General features: G+C 34.1%; 1 protein-coding gene across 7 annotated transcripts in view; it reads left to right on the top strand.

The window, feature by feature from the left end:
* UBR3 (ubiquitin protein ligase E3 component n-recognin 3) overlaps positions 1–20906 on the top strand; it is a 291086-nt gene extending 270180 nt beyond the window's left edge. For all 7 annotated transcript variants that reach the window (XM_074215740.1, XM_074215735.1, XM_074215738.1 and 4 more), the window contains 4 exons: positions 8329–8508; positions 15787–15996; positions 18008–18147; positions 18526–20906. In XM_074215740.1, coding sequence (XP_074071841.1) covers positions 8329–8508; positions 15787–15996; positions 18008–18147; positions 18526–18643 — 648 coding nt within the window. In that variant the 3' untranslated portion in view covers positions 18644–20906. The remainder of the gene's footprint in view (positions 1–8328; positions 8509–15786; positions 15997–18007; positions 18148–18525) is intronic.
* The last annotated feature ends 2317 nt before the right edge of the window (positions 20907–23223 follow it).

Raw genomic sequence — 23223 nt, 5'->3', positions numbered from 1 at the left:
TATATCACTCTTATAATCTAATTCTTGCCAGTCATACTAATACAACCCTAGTTGAGGATATTATCTCTTCTCAGCTGGATTTCTTTTTCTTTTTTCTCTACCTTCTACCATTCAGCCACCAAGGTGATTTTCCTGGACATAAATCTGTCCATTACCAGCCTTCCTCCCTTCAGTCCTCCACTCTCTGAGCTCCAGTAGCTCCCTATCATCTTTAGGCTGATATATATATTTGACTTCTTATGCCTTATTCCTCTCCTCACATTCCACTGTGAAGCTATATTAGCCTACTTACATTAGTATCTTGAAAAAAAAACTCCTGTCTCTTAGTTTTCCAGACTTTTTTTTTTTAGGACCTGGCTCAAATCCTACCTTTTACAAGAGGCCCTTCTTGGTCTTCCTAGCGGCTAATGCCTTTCCCTTTCAGATTAACTTTCACCCACTTTAATTATTTTCATGTTTGTCTCTCTTTTTAGAGTGTTAGCTCTTTTACATCAGGGGCTGGTTTTTGCTTTTCTTTTCATTACCATTGTTTAGCAAATTGAGAATTATGAGTACAGTCTGGCACTATTCAATGGAGAAGAGGAGGCAGATGCAAAAGGTGATGTGAAGTAGATATGACAACCTAGCAATTGATTAGAGGGAGCAGATCCAATGGAGTGATCGAGGTGGAAGCTTGATTATGAAAAGTTGAGGTGTGATAGCAGAAGAAATAATAAAATAAGAGTTTACTCCTTTTTTCAAGGAGTTATACCAGAAAGGGAGGAAAGATATAGGGCAACAGTTTGAGGGGAAGAAAGACACTGAAGGTGTTTTTTTTTTTTTTTTTAAAGGATAGGGAAAGCGGCAGCTAGGTGGCACAGCAGATAGAATGCCAGCCCTGGAGTCAGGAGGACTTGAGTTCAAATCTGGCCTCAGATACTTAATAATTACCTAACTGCATGACCTTGGGCAAGTCATTTAACCCCATTGCCTTGAACCCCCCCCCCCCCAAAAAAAAAGGGAAGCCTGGAGGAAGTGGAATTTGGAGGAAGAAGATTGAGGACACAATTTGCTGGGAAAGATAGGATGGGATGGAACCAAGATCACATGTAGAGGGTTTTACTTTGGATAGGAAATGACCAACTTCTTGTCAAAGCCTAAGGGGAAGAGAAAAAGTCATGTCAGGAATTTTGAGATGAAAAGAGAGAAGAGCCATTTCAAATCAAATGATCTCACTTTTTTCCAATAAAGAGGCAAGTATTGAGGGTTATGTGGAAGGAGAGAGTTGAATGTTGAAGAAAGAAGAGAAGTAACTTCTATGGGTGAGACGGTAAAATAGAATAAAAAATGTCTGCCTTGCTGATGAAGACACTAGATTGAGGATAGATAACATGAATTTGTAATGTACTCACCTATCATGAGACTTACTCTAGCCTTGCTCAGTGATTTGTCAAAGTAGGAGTAACTGAGGCAAATTGTAGAAGTGAACCAGAGCTAATGTTTGACTAGAGAAGCATGATGTTAAAAAAAAAAAAGAGGCAAGAGATACAAGAGTAAAGGTTGTGTAGAATTAAAATGGTTACTTATTGGGTTGAAGCTAGAAGTGAAGTATCAAGGGAATGGCAATCTCAGTGAGAGCCTATATATATATATATATATATATATATATATATATATATATATATATGAGGGATGAAACAGTAAGAGAGGTGAAGTGATAGGAGATTATAGTCAAATGGGGGAAGTCAGAGTTTTTCATTAGGGAAACAAAACTCAGTAAGACCAAGTAGTGATCCATGCATGACTGAGGTGGAGTGAAGTAATAGGACATGTTTCATAAAGAGGTTAAGGAAAGGGGAGGTTAAGAAGGTTGAGAGAACCTCTTTAAAGATAAAGGCATACGTTAATTAGGAGAGGAAGATGGCAAAAGAGCTGTTTTTTTTTTTTTTTTTTTTTTTTTTTTTTTTTTTTTAAGAATGCCTGGAGAAACAAGAGAGAATGATCTGGGCTTTGGTTTGATGATTACCGTGATTTTCATTGTCTGGAAAGTTTTGAATGAGTAGACTTCAAAAGAGAAAAGGTTATTGAATAAAGAAGGGAAAGTATAAAAAGTGATTATAAATAACAAGGAATTTTCAGGCAGTAGAATTTTCAGGGTGTCATACACATAAACATACACTCCGTGGGGAAAAAAATACACCTAGCTCTGGAGAGCACCTGGGGATGCAGTATCATCAGAGGGGTGCTAGTGAGGGTCAATAGATAGGAAAAATATTAGAAAAAGAAGTCCAGGGGAATAAAGACATTCCTAGTTGTGAAACAGTAATTGCAGAGAGGAAGTTGGATTGGGACATGTGTTGGGATCAAGTTAAGGAGAATGGGAATGAGAGAACACAAGGACAAAGGGAGCAGTTTTCACTTAATTCACTGATGTTTAATTATTACAGAGATACAGAAGGAGAGAAACAATGGATGTCAGTTGGGGAGTCTAGGTCTTAGATGATTACTACTCATTTGGGGTGATTTAGCTAGGTACAAATGATACTGCCCCACAGAATCTAGAAAGTGTTGCTAAAATTTACTGTATTGAGGAAGAAACACAGATGCTACTTTTGTTATAGTTGTAGGTTATTGGGTAAGGACTTCAAAAGATATACAGACTTGGAATGATGACAGAATAGGATGTCAAATTACGGGCTTTTAAATCAGTTACTTTTCCACTTGAATATACATTTGTATATGCACAAATATATTCATATATCTATGTTAATTCATAGCCAGTATATAAATAAATGTAGCATTCCATGTAATAATAGCTTGGAATGTGCATTTAAGAAATCATTAATGGAAATGTATTACAAGAGGCTCTTATCTTCATTAGTTGGCTAAACCTTTTTAACTGAATTTAATCAATTTTAATATATGCATAATATCAAAAGCAAGCAGTCCTCAAGGCGAAAAATTTTAGTGCTTTTGTGCACCTAACATAGTAAGAATGTATTCTTATTTACTTAAGGTCTTGAACATCTAATTGAAAGGATTTTAAGTGGAAAAAGTGACTTGAAGAACGTTGCTAATACACTGTAAGAATAACCTATGAGGCATTTAGGTGGCACATTGGATAGAGCACCGGCCCTGGAATCAGGAGGACCCGAGTTCAAATTCCACCTCAGACACTTAATACTTACCTAACTGCATGACCTTGGGCAAGTTACTTAACCCTGTTGCCTTACCAAAAAAAAAAAAAAATAACCTGTACACTCAGTGAGGGCAACCCTTGGTGATGCCCTTTGACAGGAACATGCAGTTTTTTTTTTACAAGTTTTATTCCATAGTTGAGAACAACTTTAAAACATCACACAGTTAACTTAAAAATGTAAAAAATACATTATTTCACTGTTTGTTGTCTATAAGAAAGCATTTGAATTGGCAAAACAAAACACAGACATTCTTTTAGCAGTTGTATTCCATGCATATGTTAAAATTATCCTGGATTCCTTGAAAGATATAACAACAGTAATAACTTTGTTTAATTCTTAAGTTATTCATATTAAGTGAGGCACAAAAGAGGGTAATGGATCCTCACCAAAGATATGCCACTGTCAGGTAGTTACATTCCATTTCAGATTCCATTTTGAGGAGGATTATTAACCGTTTAGATGATAGATTCTTATTGTTTGTATCAAATCCTGGAACTATTACAGAGATAATCATTTAAAAAGCAATGGCCCAGCTATTCATATGAGAAAAAAATAGTGAAGAATATCTATTGACTATATTATATAGTTGTATAGATAACTTGTAGTGTTTATTTATCAGTATATGCATATATGTGTGCATATAATTCTATCTGCACATACATACATGCATGTGAATACACATATGCATTCCTACATGTATGAATGAACCAGTAAGGATTGGATTATTTTGGAAAATTTCAGAATTCTTTTAATGGACCTTCCCCCCGCCCCCCCACTGCTGAAACAAAGGACCATATTTTATTAATACTACTATTCTTCTCCTAGTGTTATTCAAAATTGTTAAGTCATTATATGCTGTAGTCTTTAAAGAACTGAGGTTGAGGATAGAAAAACACAATAGTGCGTATGATGGACTTCAATATATTTCAAATAAGGGATTATTCAGGTCGAGTAGTATAAGATGTGTTTGACTAGAAAGAAATTTGGATCAAAGTTATTGAGACTTAGAGATAACTGATTAACAGCACACAAGCTTCACTAGTATCTACCTGATGCCAGGTGATCTCAGGGAAGATGTTGGATACCCAGGATTTGAACAAGAGCAAAAGAATACATCAGGCAAGGAGAAGCTGTGATTTTTCATTGTTGAAGGAATGCTTACACCAATGATATCTGAGATCTCTTGGAGATATGGAGATTATTGGAACTGTCCATTAATGTCTTCCATATCTAAGGGAACCAGAAGGCCTCTGTCAAGTTAGGTGTGTCTAATATGGATTAAGATCACAGGATGAGAAGATAGATACGAAGGACTTGTCATTGTGCTGAGGGAGGAATGCCCATAAGGATGAGATTAGAGAGCCACATGTTAGCACAGATTCAGAGATGATGATATAATTTCACTGAGAAAAAAATGTTTATGTGTACAAGGATCAGTATTCCCTAGTGCTTTTAAATAGTAAATAGTAAATTAAATAGTAAATTCTTTCATTTTATACATGTTCCTACTTAGAGCATTTGGAGAGCAGCATCAATTGTATGTTTATATTAGTCTTTAAAAAAATTTCAATTTATTAATTTTTTTTAGCATTTTGTATCAGCCTTCACTTTTGTTCTGCCTTTATTTGAGAGTGATAGCCTTCTTTGAGTCTTTTTTTTTTTTTTTTGGCAAGGCAATGGGGTTAAGTGACTGCCCAAGGTCACACAGCTAGGTAATTAGTGTCTGAGGTTGGCTTTGAACTGCCCCTTTGAGTCACTCTTAATGTAAATTTTCTCATCCAAAAAAATAAACATGTTTCTTGAGTAAAATTTGAGAAACATGTTGAAAGCTGGTTGAATAAGTAACTACAATTAGAATTTATGGGCAAAAAGGAACATAAAAGGTGATAATTTAGAATGGAGCAAATGTGAAATGCATATTTAATACTGCCATAAAGGAAATGATAAAAACATTTTAAAAATAATTTTAATTTTCTTAATGCACTTAGATGCTTTGATCTAATTTCATTTCCTCTACTAGCCTTTTTCTGACTGCAGTAACTAAAGATAGATTTTCCCCTAAATTTTTCTAGAAAATACAGCTTATCTTGTGGAAATTTGTAAAAAATAATAGACACTAAGAGTATTATCTTTAACTTTGATCCTCATGGGCTATCAATATTTAGAGGCAGCTAGATTATTGTTTAAAATGCTGGACTTGGAGTCAGGAAGATCTGTGTTTCAATTCTGCTCTACCACCTACTATCCATGTGATTTCAGTCTGTCTTACTCCTAGTCCCAGTTTCCATATCTATCAAGTGGGGATAAGAAGAACTTCTACCTTAAAAGATTGTAGTGAAGATCAGATAGCTTGTACTTTAAAGGATTTTGCAAACCTTAAAGAGCTTTATAAATATTAGCTATTATTGCTTTACCTTTGGGAATTTGATAAATATTGATTAGTTGATAAAAAATGTATATGGGTGTAATCTATAAATCCATCACCCTCAGTCATCAGGAATGATTGAAAGAGTCAATGGGAGGGGACAGCTAGGTGGCGCAGTAGACAGAGCACTGGCCTTGGCGTCAGTAGTACCTGAGTTCAAATTCAGCTTCAGACACTTAATAATTACCTAGCTGTGTGGCCTTGTGCAAGCCACTTAACTCCCACTGCCTTGCCAACCCTCCCTGCCCCAAAAAGAGTTAATGGAATACTTAAAACCTCCCTTGCTAAATTCTCTTAAGGAACTAGATATCCCCTTGACCAAAACCCCTTCCTTTAGCTCTGCTAAGCCCTAGATTTAGACCAATTTGGTTCCCATAAACTCCTAACTCCTGAAAAGAATTGTCAGGGTGGCACAGTGTACCGACCCTGGAGTCAGGAGTACCTGAGTTCAAATCCGGCCTCAGACAATTATTACCTAGCTGTGTAACCTTGGACAAGCCACCCAACCCCATTGCCTTGCAAAAACCTAAAAAAGAAAAAGAAAAGAATTGTGAAAAATCACATTCTAGGGAAAAACAAATTTTGTCTTTTTTTGTTTTCTTTAGAATATTCTGTATAAAGTATAGCAGAATTTGTGTCTCATATCTAGGAGGGTGTTAGAAGAAAAGAAAGGTCTTGAATTTTTCTTTTTGCTTACGTTATCCTTTCAGTGTTCTTTGAATCCACATCTTTTGATTTTCCTTCATATCTGTAACATTTTAAGCACTTTATAAACCTTAAATTACAATATAAATGTTATGATTATAATTATTAGATAGGTGATCCTGAAACATTTACTAGAATCCCTATAATACTATGGTGCTATTACAGGTATATTCTGAATTTGTATCCTCTCAGCACTCTTGAACTAGAGTAATGCTGCTGAATTCTTGTTAATTAATTCTATGCTTCCAGTTTCTTTTAGTTATTGTTGTGTTGTTTTCATTAAAATGAATGCTATCTGAACTGATGCTGAGCGAGATGAGCAGAACCAGAAGAACATTGTACCCCCTAACAGCAACTTGGGGGTGATGATCAACCTTGATGGACTTGTGCTATCTGAGATGGAGAATACTATCTGTATCCAGAAAAAGAATTGTGGAGTTTGATAAAGACTTATTATTATTATTATTATTATTATTATTATTATTATTATCATTATTACTACTTTAAATTTAGGGAAAAAACTCTTATTATGTAATTTTGCTATCTCTTATTCTGTATTTTTCTTTCTTAAGTATATGATTTCTCTCATAAAGAGAGAGACATGAACTTAGATCAATGTATACTATGGAAACAATGTAAAGACTAACAGACTGCCTTCTGAGGGGGGTGGGGGGGCGGGAAGCAAGAATAGGGGAAAAAATGTAAAACTCAAAATAAATAAAATCTTTCTTTTAAAAAAAAATGAATGTGGGGTGGCTAGGTGGCTCAGTGGATATAGCACCAGCCCTGGAGTCAGGAGTACCTGAGTTCAAATCCAGCCTCGGACACTTAATTACCTAGCTGTAGTCTTGGGCAAGCCACTTAACCCCCATTTGCCTTGCTAAAACCTTTAAAAAAAAAAGAATGCTATCTTTAAGTAACCCTTTTCCTAAGGGTTTTCTATAATTAACCTTTTTTTTTTGCTTTGCTTATTATTTTCCCACTACAGTAGTTCATGTCAGTAAAAGCCAGCCTTGAGTTTTTTTGCCTATCATTTTGACATTTTTAAGATAATAAAACTTTTCATTATTAAAAAATATCATTCCAGGTCTGAGCATTTATCTTTAATGGAGTTCTGACTAGCCTGGTATGCATTTCAGTATGTTGGTATTAAATTTCCCATTCACAATTTAAAATCCACATCCAGACTTTTTTAATTCTTTAAAGTTTCTTCAGTTTGAGTTCATACAAATCCAGAGGATAGGCAGTCTTTTTGACCCAGTCTCCCACCTCCTCAGATTCCATTAAGACTCTTTACATTGCCTATCTTTCTGATTCAATAACTTTTATCTGTAGCTGTGCTTAATCTGATTTTGTAGGCAAATTCTATAAGGGTAATCAGCTCTTTATAGATCAGCATTATTAAATTCCATGTTGTTTTTAAAAATGTATAATTGTTTCTTCATTCAAGTTCTACTCTGGTTCTGTTGTATTGCATGAAAGTTACCTTAGGTTCTTAGAAGCAATTCCAACAAAACATAAACTGGGAAATCTTAGATCTAGATCACCTTAGGTATTTGCTCAATGTTCATATATGTATGTCTGTTGTCTGTAGAAGTCTTGCTAAGTTTGGAAAGGCTGATCACTAGGCTGAGTGTGAGGCAACTAATTGATCTGGCACAGAAATAAACCAAAAACATCTGAGGAGTTGTATAAGAAGGGTTGTGCCTCGCAACAGTACCAGCAGTATTTCCTTGGGTGGAATCAGAGCATCATAGCGCAGACTGAATTACAAAAGTGAATTATTATATTTTATATCCTCAATTAAATTTTGGAGGAGAACATCTATGAACTGGATATTCTATCCAGGATAGCTCATCTCCTCATTTTTCTTTAGTTGCTTTTGCCAGAAAACTGACCTTTTACTATCCCACATTCATGGATCAGGAAGGATAATTACATACAGGTTCTATTATAATAGGACATACACTTCACACGATGATATGAGAATTTTTTTTTTTTTTGTTTGATGTTGAAAAGGAAGAAGAAGAATTTACTGTTCTTGCTAGCTGCTTGGGGCTTCTACCATCTTTTAGTCAAACAACTCATCCATTCACCAGCGCCTCCTGCCTTGACTGGCCTGTTCCAGCATTTGATATCATACCTCAGTGGTGCTTTGAAGTAACTTCATTTTCTGAAAGACATGCAGAACAAGTAAAGGTATGTAAAGAAAGAAGAATTTGCTTGATATCCTGGCCATAAGAAATAAAGTAACTTGGGATTCTATGATAATAATCAGTGTTTGAAAGAACTGAATAAAAATGACTTTGCTTGACAAGAGAAAGCCCTTATTTTTAGGAGGATCTTCCATATTGTCATCTCTTTGATAATAGGATTTGGCTGCCTATTTCATAAATAATGAGATTTTTAGATTTTGTAATTGATTACAGAGAAGACTTGCTCCACTGAATCTGTTGGTTTGTTATATTTTAAGTTTTAAGTGATAAAATCATTAGGTGGGATTCCTACAGTCCCCTGTTTTTATAAGAATAAACTCATACTTGATTTTATCCATTATAAGTATGATTTGGATAGCAATTTAATAGTAAAATAATCTTATATTGCAAATTTCTGTTTCTAACTTTTATTTTTAGCTGGAAGCACAGATCCTAGATAAATTTTGATGAAAAATATAAATATACTGATACAGTTTTCATAGTTTGAGATTAGAAATTTATAAAAAGTTATTGGTCTGATATTTCAGAGACTCACTGAATTTTGAAATGTAAATAACATTAGCAGCACTATAATCCAATTCTACCTCCAGAAAAAGTTAAAAAATGTCTTGTAGAATTTGAATGACGTCATCCTCCTTTAAACCCTCTTTCCCACCATCCAAGACAACTCTTTCCATTTTTAGATAAGCTCATATTTTAGGGTGTTTTCCCTTATGTTAATTTTAAGTCTATTTCACAGTAACTTTCAACCAATTGTTCCTAGTTTTGCCCTCTGGAGCCAAAGAGGAATGAAACTACATGAAACACTCTTAGCAGCTAGATGGCATAGTGGATACATTGGGCCTAGGATCAGGAAGACTCTCATTTTCCTGAGTTCAAATTCAGCATCAGTCATTTACTACTATATGACCTGGGCAAGTCATTAAACCCTGTTTTCCTCAGTTTGTTCATCTGTAAAATGAGCTGGAAAAAGAAATAGCAAAGGACTCCATTAATTCCCCCAGAAAACCCCAAATGGGATCATGGGAAGTTAGACACATATGAAACAATTGAAGAACAACCACAATCCTTTACCTCATGAATTTTCCCTTCTCCAAGATAAATACTCTGTTTCTTCAATTATTGTTCATGTGTCACAGAAGTTCTGCTTTCCAAAGTATGGCACTCAGAACTTAAAACAGTACTTCAAAAGTATTATGGCATGACTCTCACCTTATTTTTGGAAATGATGCCTCTTTTTAGGTAGTCCAGATTCACTAGCTTTTGTGGGTGCCATCAAACTCACTCAACTGAATTTGCACTAAAATCCTCCAAATCTTTTTCAGATAAATTGTTATGTGACAAATACTCCCTAATCACATTATAAAATTGATTTTTTTTTGGACTTGAGTAAGAATGTTCATTTTCTCCCCAATGAAATTTTTACCTTTTTAGATTCAGTAGTATTCTGATGCAACAGTTGAAAGACTTAGAGTCAGGAAGATCTGAGTTCAAATAGAACCTAAGACATTTACTATGTTTTATTAACCAGTCACTTACTTTCTCTGCTTCAATTTCCTTATCTGGGAGATGAAATAAAGATATTAGTAGAACCTCTCTCCCAGGATTGTAGTGAGGCTCAAATGCTATATAAATACTAGCTATTCTTATTTTCTAGCCTTTCAAAATACCTTTGGATCCTTTTCAGCTTGTTATCTGTCCCTCATAGTTTTTAGTAATCTGCACATTTGATAAACCTGTCATTTCTGCGTTTATTCAAAACACTGATCAAAAGGTTAATTAGTATGAATCAAGCACTCATCCCTGTGGTACTTCATTGAAGAATGCCATCCAGCAAACTCCAAATCATCTAATATATTCTCATCTAGACCATATCTCTGTCTTTCCCTGAATAATGAAATATGATAATTTATTAAAATTTCATTTAAAATCTATGTGAGTTATATCTATAGTATTCCTCTGATCTACCAGTTACATAATCCTTTCAAATAAGTAAATTGGAGTAGCTTGGCATAATCTGTTCTTGTTAAAGACATGCTGACTATTTGTCATCACTGCTTTCCTTTCATGAGTATTGTAATTCACTAGTTATCTTTTTAAACAATTCATTCACCTTTACTGGTTTGTACTTTAAATATTTTATTTTCTTCCCCTATTTAGTTTTGTTTTTTTATAATTGTTTTTATGTTTTTCTTGAAAAGACTTTTATAATTGTTCACCAATCACATCTTCCATTTTTTTCTTGTGTCTGAGGCTGTAGTTTATCTTAGACCAAGTGATTTGAATTAATCAAGCACAATTAGTGTCCTCTTACCGTAACCTTATACATAAATCATTTGGCTATTTTTGTTTAATTATTCTAGTTCAGATGTCATTCACAGAACCATTTCTCACAAAAAATTTAGTTGCACAGCCATCTATTGTTATTTATCATCCTTTCATTTATCCTGAACAGCTGCTATCTATTCTTTGACTTTCTTTTTTTCCCCTAATATAACTTCAAAACAAAACTCTTGGTTTTAGCTGTTCTTAGTCTTCACCAGTTTCAGTTGAATCTGAGCTATGGCACTTAATGATATTATCCTTTTTTGGGAGGCAATTGTTGTTAAATGACTTGCCCAAGGTCATACATCTAGCATGTCTGAATTCAGATTTGAGCTCAAGTTCTTCTAACTACAGGAAGGGTGCTCTATTCAGTGTGCCACTTAGCTGCCCTTTATAATACCATTCTTGCAAGACCATACCATGCTTTTTTATTCATTCCATACCTTTGTTTCCATGTTTTTCTATATATCTTGAAAAATCTATTAAATTTAAATTGATGTTTTTTTGTGATCATTAGTGTTTCCATTCTTTCTCATTGAAATTGTTTCCCTTTCTTTAGTTTCTTGCAAAATAAAAATGTTTTTTTAAAAAAAGAAAAAATACATAGAAGTTTATATATTTTTTAGACTTTATAATATGTAAAATGGGGATCATGATGCTTCCCTTTTCAATGGTAGGGGAGAAATTCAGTTTTAAAAATGAATGCTCATTCAAAGTAATTTCAAACAATATAAAATACTTGGGAGTCTACCTGCCAAGGCAGATTCAGAAACTTTATGAAAATAATTACAAAATACTTCTCACACAAAGAAAATCAGATTTAAATTACTGGGCAAATATCAACTGCACAAGGATAGACCAATTTAATATAATAAAAATCACAATTCTACCTAAATTAGTATTAAAGTACTAAGTATTAAAGTAAGTTGAATGTAGCTAGATTATTTTGTATGTGCAGAGGCGTGTAGGGAAAACCAGAAGGGTAGAAAGGAGCTGGTTTGTGAAACATTTGAATACCAAATGGTAGGCTTTGTATTTTATTGTATTGAATAGGGCAGTGGTGATATATTTATGTCAGGTTGGCAATTGTGTAGAAGATGGGTGAAGGTGAGGAGAGAATCGAAGCAGGGAGAGCAGTAGAAGACTATTGTAATAGTTGAAGCAAGATATGGGTCTGATATAGTATTGACTGTGTGAGTGGAGACAAAGGGACAGTAAGAGAGGCAAAGCCTGAAACCTCAAGATTTGGCAACTGAACAGATATGAGTAGTGAAAGCAAGTTGTTGAGGAAGATGCTAAGATTTTTGATCTAGGTGCTTAGAATGATTGTGATGTTCTCAATATTTTCAAAAAAAAAATGAAAAAAGTTTGGAAGAGAGGTAAGTTAGGGGAAAAGATAATAGGTTTTGTTTCAAATACATTGAATCTGTATAAGAAATGAACTTGTAAAAGGTGCTGAGTGGTACTCAGGAAAGGAGTTCAGGCTAGATGTATATACATCTGTGAATCATCTGTACATCGATTTGATAATTGAAACTATGGGAACTGATAAGATCAAATGAAAGCATATAGAGAAAAAAGGAGAGGTCCCAGAACATATAGTCTTATTTGGTACCTATGGTTTTAAAAGACAAGAGGATAAAGATTCAGCACAGGAGATTTGAGAAAGAAGTCAAGATAGGTAGAAAAGTTGTAAGACAACAGTGTTGCAAAAACCAGATGAGAGAAAATGCATGAAGAGAGGATAATCAACAATGTTAAATACTATAATGAGGTAAAGGAGGATAGAGAAAAGACCATTCGATTAGGCAATTAAGAGATTATTGATAACTTTGAAGAGAGCTGTTTCAGATGATGACTCTTCTAGAAAAGCTCTCTGACTGCTCAATTCTGCTCCAGTCTCTTTTGCTAGATCATCATGAATATCCTACCACTTAATTGTAAGCATACTCTCCTTGGCTTTGTCTCTCTCTATACTCTTAATTAAGAGTCTCCTCCTTTGGATTGTCATCATTTCTGTGCTGGTAATGTTCTCCGTTTCTATTCCACAAGCTCAAATTTGGACATTTCAAACAGAATGTCTCAGATAATTCTCAAACTCAGTGTGTCAAAACTAGACATACTGTCCTTCCATCCCCCAAACCTATTTCTCTTACAAACTTCCTATCAAAACCACCACCCTCCTTCCAGTCTCTTGGGTTTTCAGTCTTAGAGTTACCTTGGAATCCTCATTCTCACTCTTCTCAATTATCCTCTCTCTTCTCACATGAATTGGAGCATAGGCTCTTCAACTTTCTCCAGGCTGGATTTCTGTGATCACTTCTTAATTGATCGTTCTGTTTCAAGTCTCTCCATCCAGTGACCAAAGTCTTTCCCTAATATACTGTTTTGAATCCCATGGCTCCCTTTGCCAAATCTTGAGGTTTCAGGTTTTGCCCCCCCCCCCCCCCCTTTTAGGTTTTTTTCAAGACAAATGGGGTTAAGTGGCTTGCCCAAGGCCACACAGCTAGGTGATTATTAAGTGTCTGAGGTCGAATTTGAACTCAGGTACTCCTAACTCCAGGGCCAGTGCTCTATCCACTGTGCCACCCAGCTGCCCCCATGGCTTTGCCTCTCTTACAAATGTCCCTTTCTCTTCACTCACACAGTCAATACTAAATCAGATTCGTGCCAATCTTGCTTCAACTATTACAATAGCCTTCTACTGATCTTCCTGCTTCTATTTTCTACTCACCTCCACCCATCTGAGGGTTTAAATATAGTTTTCTGATATTTAAAACCTGTCACAACGTGGACTCATCTTTCTAAACATTATATATCACACCCCCTTCATGAACACTACAATCTAGCTAAACTTTTATTGTTCTAAACACATGGTCCTCAAATCCCTCAGTTCCACTTTTTAGAATCTCTAGCTAGCTTCCTTATCCCCTAATACTAGTGTTTCTCCTCAAGAATTATCTTGTCTATTTTGTATATATGCATCTATGTACATGTTGTCTCTCCTTCTGGATCAGAAACTTCTCTTACACAGATGTTATCCTATCTTCAGTGACTAGCATAGGTCCTAGCTCATAATAGATGCTTAATAAGTGATTGATTGAGTGCCCACTTTTGGCAGAAAGATAGCTGGATTACTCATGTCCTTCATCCCTTTTATATCTTGTTGCTGTGTTAACTTCTCTTTTGTTGTCTGGAAAGTCTGATAGCAAAATGACTTCTGTATTTTCCTCTATTTATCTTCATCCAAATACTTTCCTTTGTATTTTCCTACTCTTGTTCCTGGATTTCTGCACATGAATATGCCTTTTAAATAAATGATTTTATTTCATTTTCCTCTTTTACCTGAGGTCATATTGGTCTTGTTACTTAGATTAGGTGTTCTGATTCATCTTGCTTGTTGTATAAACTTATGCATGGAGTCTTATGGTTTTTACTGCTTGCTCCTTTCTTGGATTTTTTGTCTTAAGTAAACTTCCAGGAGTCTCAATTGCTATTTTTCTTTAATATACCATAATTTCTTTCTGTGATAGGTATGTTGGTTGATAAGGTGGTTAATTTTTTTCCTTCTTCCTTTCTTTGCTTTTGATTAATTTTGAAGACACTTGTTAGTTGCGTTGTTCTTAGACTTTCTTCCTAAATTTGCTCTGTCCCTAACTAGGAGCCTGGCCTGCTTCAGCTGGTCCAGAATTGAACACACTCTCCCAGATACCCATCTCCTTAGCCAACTTTACACTCTCAAAACCATTTTTATTCTTTTTTTTTTTTTTTTTTTTTTTTTTTTAGGTTTTTGCAAGGCGAATGGGGTTAAGTGGCTTGCCCAAGGCCACACAGCTAGGTAATTATTAAGTTTCTGAGACCGGATTTGAACCCAGGTACTCCTGACTCCAAGGCCGGTGCTTTATCCACTATGCCACCTAGCCGCCCCTCATTTTTATTCTTAACATCACTGCCTTCAAAATGAAAAGACTAAGACTACATTTGACTCTATGGTTATTAGATTCTTTTCAAAGACTCTAATCTTGGTCAATGCTTTAGTATATAATTTGTGTTTCAGTGAACCACCAGAAGTGGATAATTCTTGAGTCCTTTTCTCAGTCTTGAATATATATGCCCTGGGAAAGCAACATTTTGGTTATTTAAATATATAGTCTTAAACAGATTAAATTATCCTGTAGCCAGATCTCAGGAAATACAATCTTAGGGATACTATCTCTTAACTACAGGGTTTATTATTAATTAACATCCAAACCATTGAAAGAATATTTTTGTGAAAGGATACATATTTCTCCTAAGACTTGATCTGGCAGTGTATACTATAATCTGGCATTTGTATACTATAATCCAGGCAATCAGATTTAACCACAATTTGGAGTGACACAAAAGTATTAAGGTCTGAGTAAACTGAAACCCTTTAGAGTATTTTAGAGCAAGCATACTCCAAGTATTCTTGATGAATAAAATGAAAACCATAGAATTATTTTAGTATCAAGGGTTGCTTTCATGTTTTGAAATTATTCTTGCTATTTCTAGCTACAAAATTCCATTTTAGGGAAGGGACCTTTTCTACCCAACAGAATAATAGATTGAGCCATAGCATGTATTATATAATGTATTTTTTTAAATAGGAATATATAAAAGCCAAATTTAAAGGATCCTGTTGTAAACTTAAACATAAACTTCCTTTCAGAAAGTCAATGTATTATAGTTTTATAGTCTACCAGCATTTAAAAATTTCATATTAATCCATATCTTTATTGAAGCTTGTTTTTCTTGCTTAAAATACTATAACAGGATATTGATTTTTTCCTTAAAATAAATCAACCAAGCATATTATAACATATTATTATTACCTATGTTAATGGGAAAATATTTAAACCTTGGTTTCAATAATAGAATCACATGATCTTAACGATTATTTTTGGTAATTTTTTAGGTTTTGCTTATCCAGGAATCAAAATGGGATTTACCACATTTATTACAATTGCCTGAGAACTATAATACAATCTTTCAGTACTACCACAGAAAAACCTGTAGTGTCTGCACTAAAGTTCCTAAAGATCCTGCTGTTTGCCTTGTTTGTGGTACTTTTGTCTGCCTGAAGGGACTTTGCTGCAAACAACAAAGTTACTGCGAATGTGTCCTGGTAAGACAACAAAAGAAAGTTTTTAATTATCCATATTCAAGTTAATTTACTTAAATTCAATTACCTAGATATTCCTTAGAGCAAAGATTCTTTTTTTTTTAATTAATTTTTTCCAATTGAATGTAAATACAGTTTTGGACATTCATCTTTTTGTAAGTTGAGTTCTACATTTTTTTGTCTCCTCTTCACTCTCCCCCTCCCTGAGATAGTGAGTAATCTGATACAGGTTATATATGTACTATCATGTTTGATATTAACATATTTTTATGTTAATCATGTTATGAAAGAAGAATCAGAGCTAAAAAGGAAAAAAACAAGGAAAACCATGTTTATTTTCTTAAGTGAAAATAGGGGAGCTGGGTGGTGCAGTGGATAGAACATCAGCCAGTGGATAGAACATCAACCCTGAAGTCAGAAGGACCTAAATTCAAATCTAGCCTCAGACACATTTAAAAAATTACCTAGCTGTGACCTTGGACAAGTCACTTAACTCCATTGACTTGCAAAAACCAAATTTAAAAAAAGTAAAAATAATGTTCTTTGGTCCGCATTTAGACTCCATAGTTTTTTCTCTGGAGATGGATGTCATTTTCCATCACATATCTTTTAGAATTGTCCTTGATCACTGAACTACTGAGAGGACCTAAACCCATCATAATTGATCATTACACAATATTATCGTTAATTTGTACAAGGTTCTCCTGGTTCTGCTCACTTCACTCTGCATCAATTCATGCAAATCTTTCCAGGCTTTTCTGAAGAGTACTTGCTCATGATTTTTTTTTTTAGATTTTTGCAATGCAGTGGGGTTAAGTGGTTTGCCCAAGGCCATATAGCTAGGTATTTAAGTGTCTGAGGTCGGATTTGAACCCGGGTACCTCTGACTCCAAGGCCAGTGCTCTATCCACTGTGCCACCTAGCCACCCTTCATAATTTCTTAAATAACAATAGTATTCCATCACATTTGTATACTGCAATTTGTTCAGCTATTCCCCACTTTATGGGCATCCCTCAATTTTCAAATCTTTGTCACTACAGAAATAGCTTAGAGCAAGGATTCTTTTTTCCCCCCATTTTTTTAAAAGTTTTATTTATTGAAGGCAATGGGATTAAGAGTGATTTGCCCAAGGTCATAAAGCTAGGCAATTGTTAAGTGTCTGATGCCGGATTTGAACTCAGGTCCTCCTGACTCCAATGCTGGTATTCTAGCCCCAGAGCAAGGATTCCTAACATTTTTTTATGTCTTGAACACTTTTGACTGTTTGGTGATGTCTGAGGACATTTTCTCATGATAAAATTTTTAAATGCACAAACAAAATGCTTAGGATTACAAATGAAATCAGTTTTGTTGAAATAATATTCATCAGAATTCTTTTTTGAAGTTCACGGACCCAAAGTTAATAATTCTTGCTTCAGAGAGAAAGGATATATAGTTTTCTTTATTCATCTAGATCAGGGGTGAAGAATCATTGCTTCCACAAAGGGCCATTTGGATATTTATAAAATCATTCAAGGACTAATATTTGGTCAAAAATTTAATTAATTCATCCCTTAAAGCTCCTAGATTTATTGAATTTCAAGTTCCACCTGCAGTGGTCTTGGCAACCTTATCTGGAGGAGGCTCATGCCTCTTATTTAAAGGATGAACAGAAGAATAGTACTTGAGAATAAAGTTGAATGGAATAGTCCTTAAAATCATTTTAATTTATCTTCACCCTTCCCTTTTCATATCCCATACCATTTAATAACGAACTGTGTTGACTATGCATTTGCATGGTACTAGATCTCTCAGTATTCTAATGTGATGTTTCACTTCTTATATCCCAAATATGCTTTACAAAAAATGCATTATAATGAACTAAAATCTTAGAATGAGAATTACATATTCAGCTAAACCTTTCTAAAAAAGAAAAATGCTCCTTCGTGACTGGACTCCTAAATTTGGAAGACAATTGTTATTATTATGAAATTGTTGGTCTATTAATAGGATTTTTTAATATAATTTTTTTAGCATTCTCAGAATTGCGGTGCTGGAACAGGAATATTCCTTTTGATCAATGCATCAGTAATTATCATTATTCGAGGCCATCGTTTCTGCCTCTGGGGTTCTGTTTATCTAGATGCACATGGTGAAGAAGATCGGGATCTTAGGTAAGATATTAAAGATGGTTACATTAATTAAAAAATACTATATGGAAACTACTAAAAAGTAACATTAAACCAGCTGTCAGAATTTAGTGTAAAATTGTTGACTTAGGAAAATTTTGTTAAATAGTTCACTCGGTTAGTTGTAACTTTATATCGTTTCTGGCATATATACCATTTAGATTTCTGAAGATATTAATTTGAATTATTTGTAATTTGAGTTTTGTGAAGCTTCACTCTCCCCCCCCCCGCCAAAATTAAGCATGCAGTTTCCAAATACTAGAAAAACTACAACAAATAAAAAATGGAATTAGTTCTAACTGAAATGACAGATTAAATTTCTGTGGATTAATTGTGTTAATGTTCACTTTTCTTTCTTTCTAGACGTGGCAAGCCTCTCTACATTTGCAAGGAAAGATACAAAGTTCTTGAACAGCAGTGGGTTTCTCATACTTTTGATCACATCAATAAAAGATGGGGTCCACATTATAATGGGCTATAAATCATCTATTACTTGCAGCTTCACACCATATCATACATCACCTTTAGTAAGAATCCAGCTTTACAAAGATAAGCTTTAACTTAATTTGGGGGATTAACTCACTGGAAAAAAAAATGAAACCATGCGATTTTTTAAGCCTTTCAATAATTAGGTGCTGTTGATACTACATTAATGGTACTATAACTTTAAAAAAAAAATCTTTGGGAGGGCATGAAAAGTTTAATTTCCTTGGTACTCATGCTTTTTGTTTATTCCACAATTGATAAGAAGCACAAGTTATTCTCAAAATTATTTAAAAGTGAGATCTCCCAACAATGCGATGAAATATTTCTTTGATATTTTGAGTGGATTTGAGTTATTGCAGATTTTCTGCTTCCACATCCTTTGTGTTTAATTTGCATCTACTAAACATTGCATCATTTTTTCTTTTCATTTCTTGTGTTGATTTGAGATTTTGCTTGCTACATATGTAATTAGACAACAATTGTAAAACATGATTTGTGTGAGATATTGTATAGTAAAAATTGGTCTAACCATAGAACTTTTAAAAAGAAATCCACTTATTGTGAGGGGTCTGTTAAAAGCTTTCAGACTTTGCTGAAAATCTAACACATTCTCAGGAATTTCATAAATATTATCCCCAGGTAAATAAATAAAATAGCTGTAAAATAATTAGATTGCTACTGCTAATGTAATACAGTATACTCTCTTTTTTTTCCTTCAAAAAACAAAATTTGCCATTACAATTGGGTAAATTATTAGTGGTAGTAATATATAGATTTTACTATATATACAAATTTTCTAAGACTGTACAACATGACAGATTCTAATTACAACCATGCATGCCTGCCTTTCATTATCAACCCAGATATGTGTTTGAGTGATTGCATTGGAAATATGCAGACTGCCCTAAAAATGAAACATAATTTTGGATCTTTCCTGTCAATTCAAGAGATTCATTTGTATTGTATTATACAGAGAGATCACTGATTTCTCTGCTTGATTTCCTTTAAAAAGAAAAAAAAAGCTCAACAGAAGTGGCCTGGTTTGATTGACTGCATCTATATTCTTCTTGGAAGCATGCTGGAGAAACAGCTTTTGTTTATAGTAAGAATAAAAAGGATTGAGCTTAAATCTACTGTCTATATAAGAGGGAGAGAGTTTGGACAAAAACACATAATATATCACTACCAAAAAAATTTTCAAATGATACAGACTTTGGTTGATTATTTCATATAAAATGCTGTCAATACAATTCCTGGTACTTTTGACTTCATAATTTCTCCTATAAAATAAAATTTTTACATGTAAAGTAAAAGACAAAAACATCTAGAGAGAAAACATATAAAAATAAAAGCAGATCCATGTTAAAATCTAATTGAATGATATCATGGCAGAATGATAGAACTGACAGTCTAGCATCTAAGGAAAATAGAACAGTGCATTTTCCAAACAGGTCTGAACCAGTTAGGATTTGACCATTAGAAACATGGTAATGGCTTGCTATTTTTATATAAATTTCCAAAATACTAAGATAACTTTCTGTAAGACTAGAATGATTCTATTTCACTAACTGAATAGCTATGTGTTTTCCAACATGTTGCTACTTTTTTTAAATACTGTACCATAAGTTCAGCCTGTAATATTTTTTTGCATTGGTCATTATGAATACCAGGCCATTTTGTAAGTGTGGTTGATGAGTAAAATGTTTATTTACATCTCCAGTATGATACCATTACAGGACTCATGAACTTGGATAATTCTGTAGTTTGAAACTGATGCTCTATTTACAAGATATAATGTATCCAGAATTTGATTATTGAATATTTAAAATGGAATGTTTTATGGTTGTGCATATGGATGTGAAGTGAAAATATTAGCCTTAACTTTAAAAATCTGGGTATTTGATAGTGTTTATTTTGATATTGGTGAATTAGTCACCAGTAAATTTTGAAAAAAGCACTTGGTTGAAAATTGTACTTGAATACATACATGCATGCTGCTAAACTATAACTTTGATTTTCCCCATAACTTTTATAAGCCCAATTTATAAGCCCACTTTGAAAAATAACAGGTCCAAGTTAGAGTGATGTGTGTGTATATTATTATTAAAAAAAATGTACTGGTGTGGTATCTTGTATGAATGATCATTTAAATACAGTACATTACTGTAGATGCTAAAATCAATCTTTATAATTAATCAGAAAATACAAAACTAGGAATAATCAACATTGTAAAATATGTTAATAAAAACCTACTGTCATTCTGTGTGAGAATTTTTTTAAATTTACCCACATTTATATGTCATTGTGTTTCATTGTAGTTGTCATTTGCAGTCTTTGTTACTGTTTTCTGTGTCTCTTTTTGCCTGACCTGCTTAATTTGGAACCTTTGCTCAGGAAAAACCACCCTGTTCTATACCAGTATGAAGTGGCACTATTATTTTCTAGAAGTACACAAATGAATCTCATTTGAAATTGTGCTTTGCTTTGTCCTAAAACCATTTCTTTTGACTACCTCCCTACAACTCACTAACAAGTTATTTAAGTTTCCCATCATCCAGTTTACTTGGGTCAGTAGAATTGTTATAGAAAGTTTTGCTTCAGTGCTGCTTGAGTCACTATGGATTGAGTCAGTATTGAGATTTTTGGGGTGATCCTGTCCTGATATAGCAGCATAAAGGACTAAACTGGAATTTATTAATGTATATGACTTATGGTAAAATACTGATTAAATATTTGGAAAACTTGGAGGCAAATTGGTTAGATACCAAGCTGAATATCTGATGGTCCAGTGTCTCATCATATAAAGGCTTACAGCTGCTCTAAAGGGCCTCAGGCAAAATGCTCATCTTGGAGGGGATTGAGGCTTTAGACAGATACTAAATCATATTAGGATTAAAATTTCAAGGTACTTGACCTAACAAAGAACTGAATATATTCTCCACTTGTAAGAGATCTTCTAGGTATTGATTGCCCACAGAAATGACTATTTATAAATCCAGTCTTGTCTCTGGGGACCAAATTCTTTTCTTTATAGGCCCAGACTTTTACTGGTCACATTATCTCATTGTCATCTCCATTTTCACCACCTAGTTCCAGGATGCTTAAACTGGTTTAACAGATGCTTTAACAGTGAAACTTCATATTCATTCAACCCAGGAGAGTGGGGATTAATTAGACTTTTCTCAGTACTGTGATCAACAGATTTTCACTTCGTTGTTTCCTGATTCTGGCAAAACATAAACAACAAAAAATTCCAAATCCTTCCCCTGCTATATTTCTGTATACACCCCCATTCCCTTTCATTCTCTGCTCTTTTTTTCCATTTTGTATTCTGGAATTCAGGCTCCATGTGAAATTTCCCTTTATCTCATAGTATTTTTCATCTTATACTTTATATCTTGCTCCTATGGAAACTTATTTCTCTTTCATATGGAAGGTACCATATTTCCAATCATTTACTCTCATTCTGATTGCTCTTTTATCTCATACCCCCCAATATATTGTCCCTTTAAAAGAGGGCTTTGATGTGTACTTCTTGTTTTTAGTTTAATTTTTTTTTGCAAGGCAGTGGGGTCAAGTGACTTGCCCAAGGTCACACAGCTAGGTGATTATTAAGTGTCTGAGGCTGGATTTGAACTTGGATCCTCCTGACTCCAGGGCTGTTGCTCTATCTACTGTACCACCAAGCTGCCACCATTACTTAGCAACCCCTCTTCCTTTGAAGTTCACTTCACTTGTTCACTCTACATTTTAGGTCCTTATGACTGAAATCTACCAATTCCTAAATTACTCTTCCATCTTTCTTAAGGAATTCATTCTCCTTTTTCTTTTATTTAATTTATTTACCACCATTATATGCTCATTTAAAAAATTTTGAAGTTCCAAATTCTTCCCTTCCCATCTCTTCCCCCATCCTTGAGAAGGCAAGCACTATAATATCAGTTATACAGTCATGCAGAGCGTTTCCATATTAACCATGTTGGGAAAAAAATCATGAAAAAAGTGAAAATTAGTATGCTTCATTCTGCACTCAGATTTTTATCATTTCTCTCTTTGGAGTTAGATTGCATTTTTCATCATGAAGCCTTTGGAATTGTCTTAGATCATTGTTTTGATTGCGTTCTACATTTTTCAAATTATTGCTGTACTCTGTTCGATGTTCTCCTGGTTCTGCTCACTTCACTTTGTATTAGTTCCCACATTCTTTTGAAACCCTTCCCCTCATCATTTATTATACAATAGTATAGCATCACAATTACATACCCATTGCTATTCCTTAATTAATGTACATTCTGTCAAATTCCAATTCTTTGCCACCAGAAAAATGTGGTGAAATACATATTTTAGCTGCCTTCCCTTTTCTTTGATCTCTTTGAACTATAGACATAGTTATGGTTTTGTTGAGTTAAACGTTATGCATAGTTTATAGCCCTTTGGGTATAATTTCAGATTGTTCTCCAGAATGGTTGGACTAATCTCAAGTCCACCAAAAAATATTGGTTTACCTATTTTTCCACATTCTCTCCATTTTCCATCATGTTAACCAACCTGAAAGTTGTGAGGACATAACCTCAG

Source organism: Macrotis lagotis, chromosome 1, assembly GCF_037893015.1.
Source record: "Macrotis lagotis isolate mMagLag1 chromosome 1, bilby.v1.9.chrom.fasta, whole genome shotgun sequence".
Lineage (NCBI taxonomy): Eukaryota > Metazoa > Chordata > Mammalia > Peramelemorphia > Peramelidae > Macrotis > Macrotis lagotis.
This window is presented reverse-complemented; position numbering and strand designations above follow the sequence as displayed.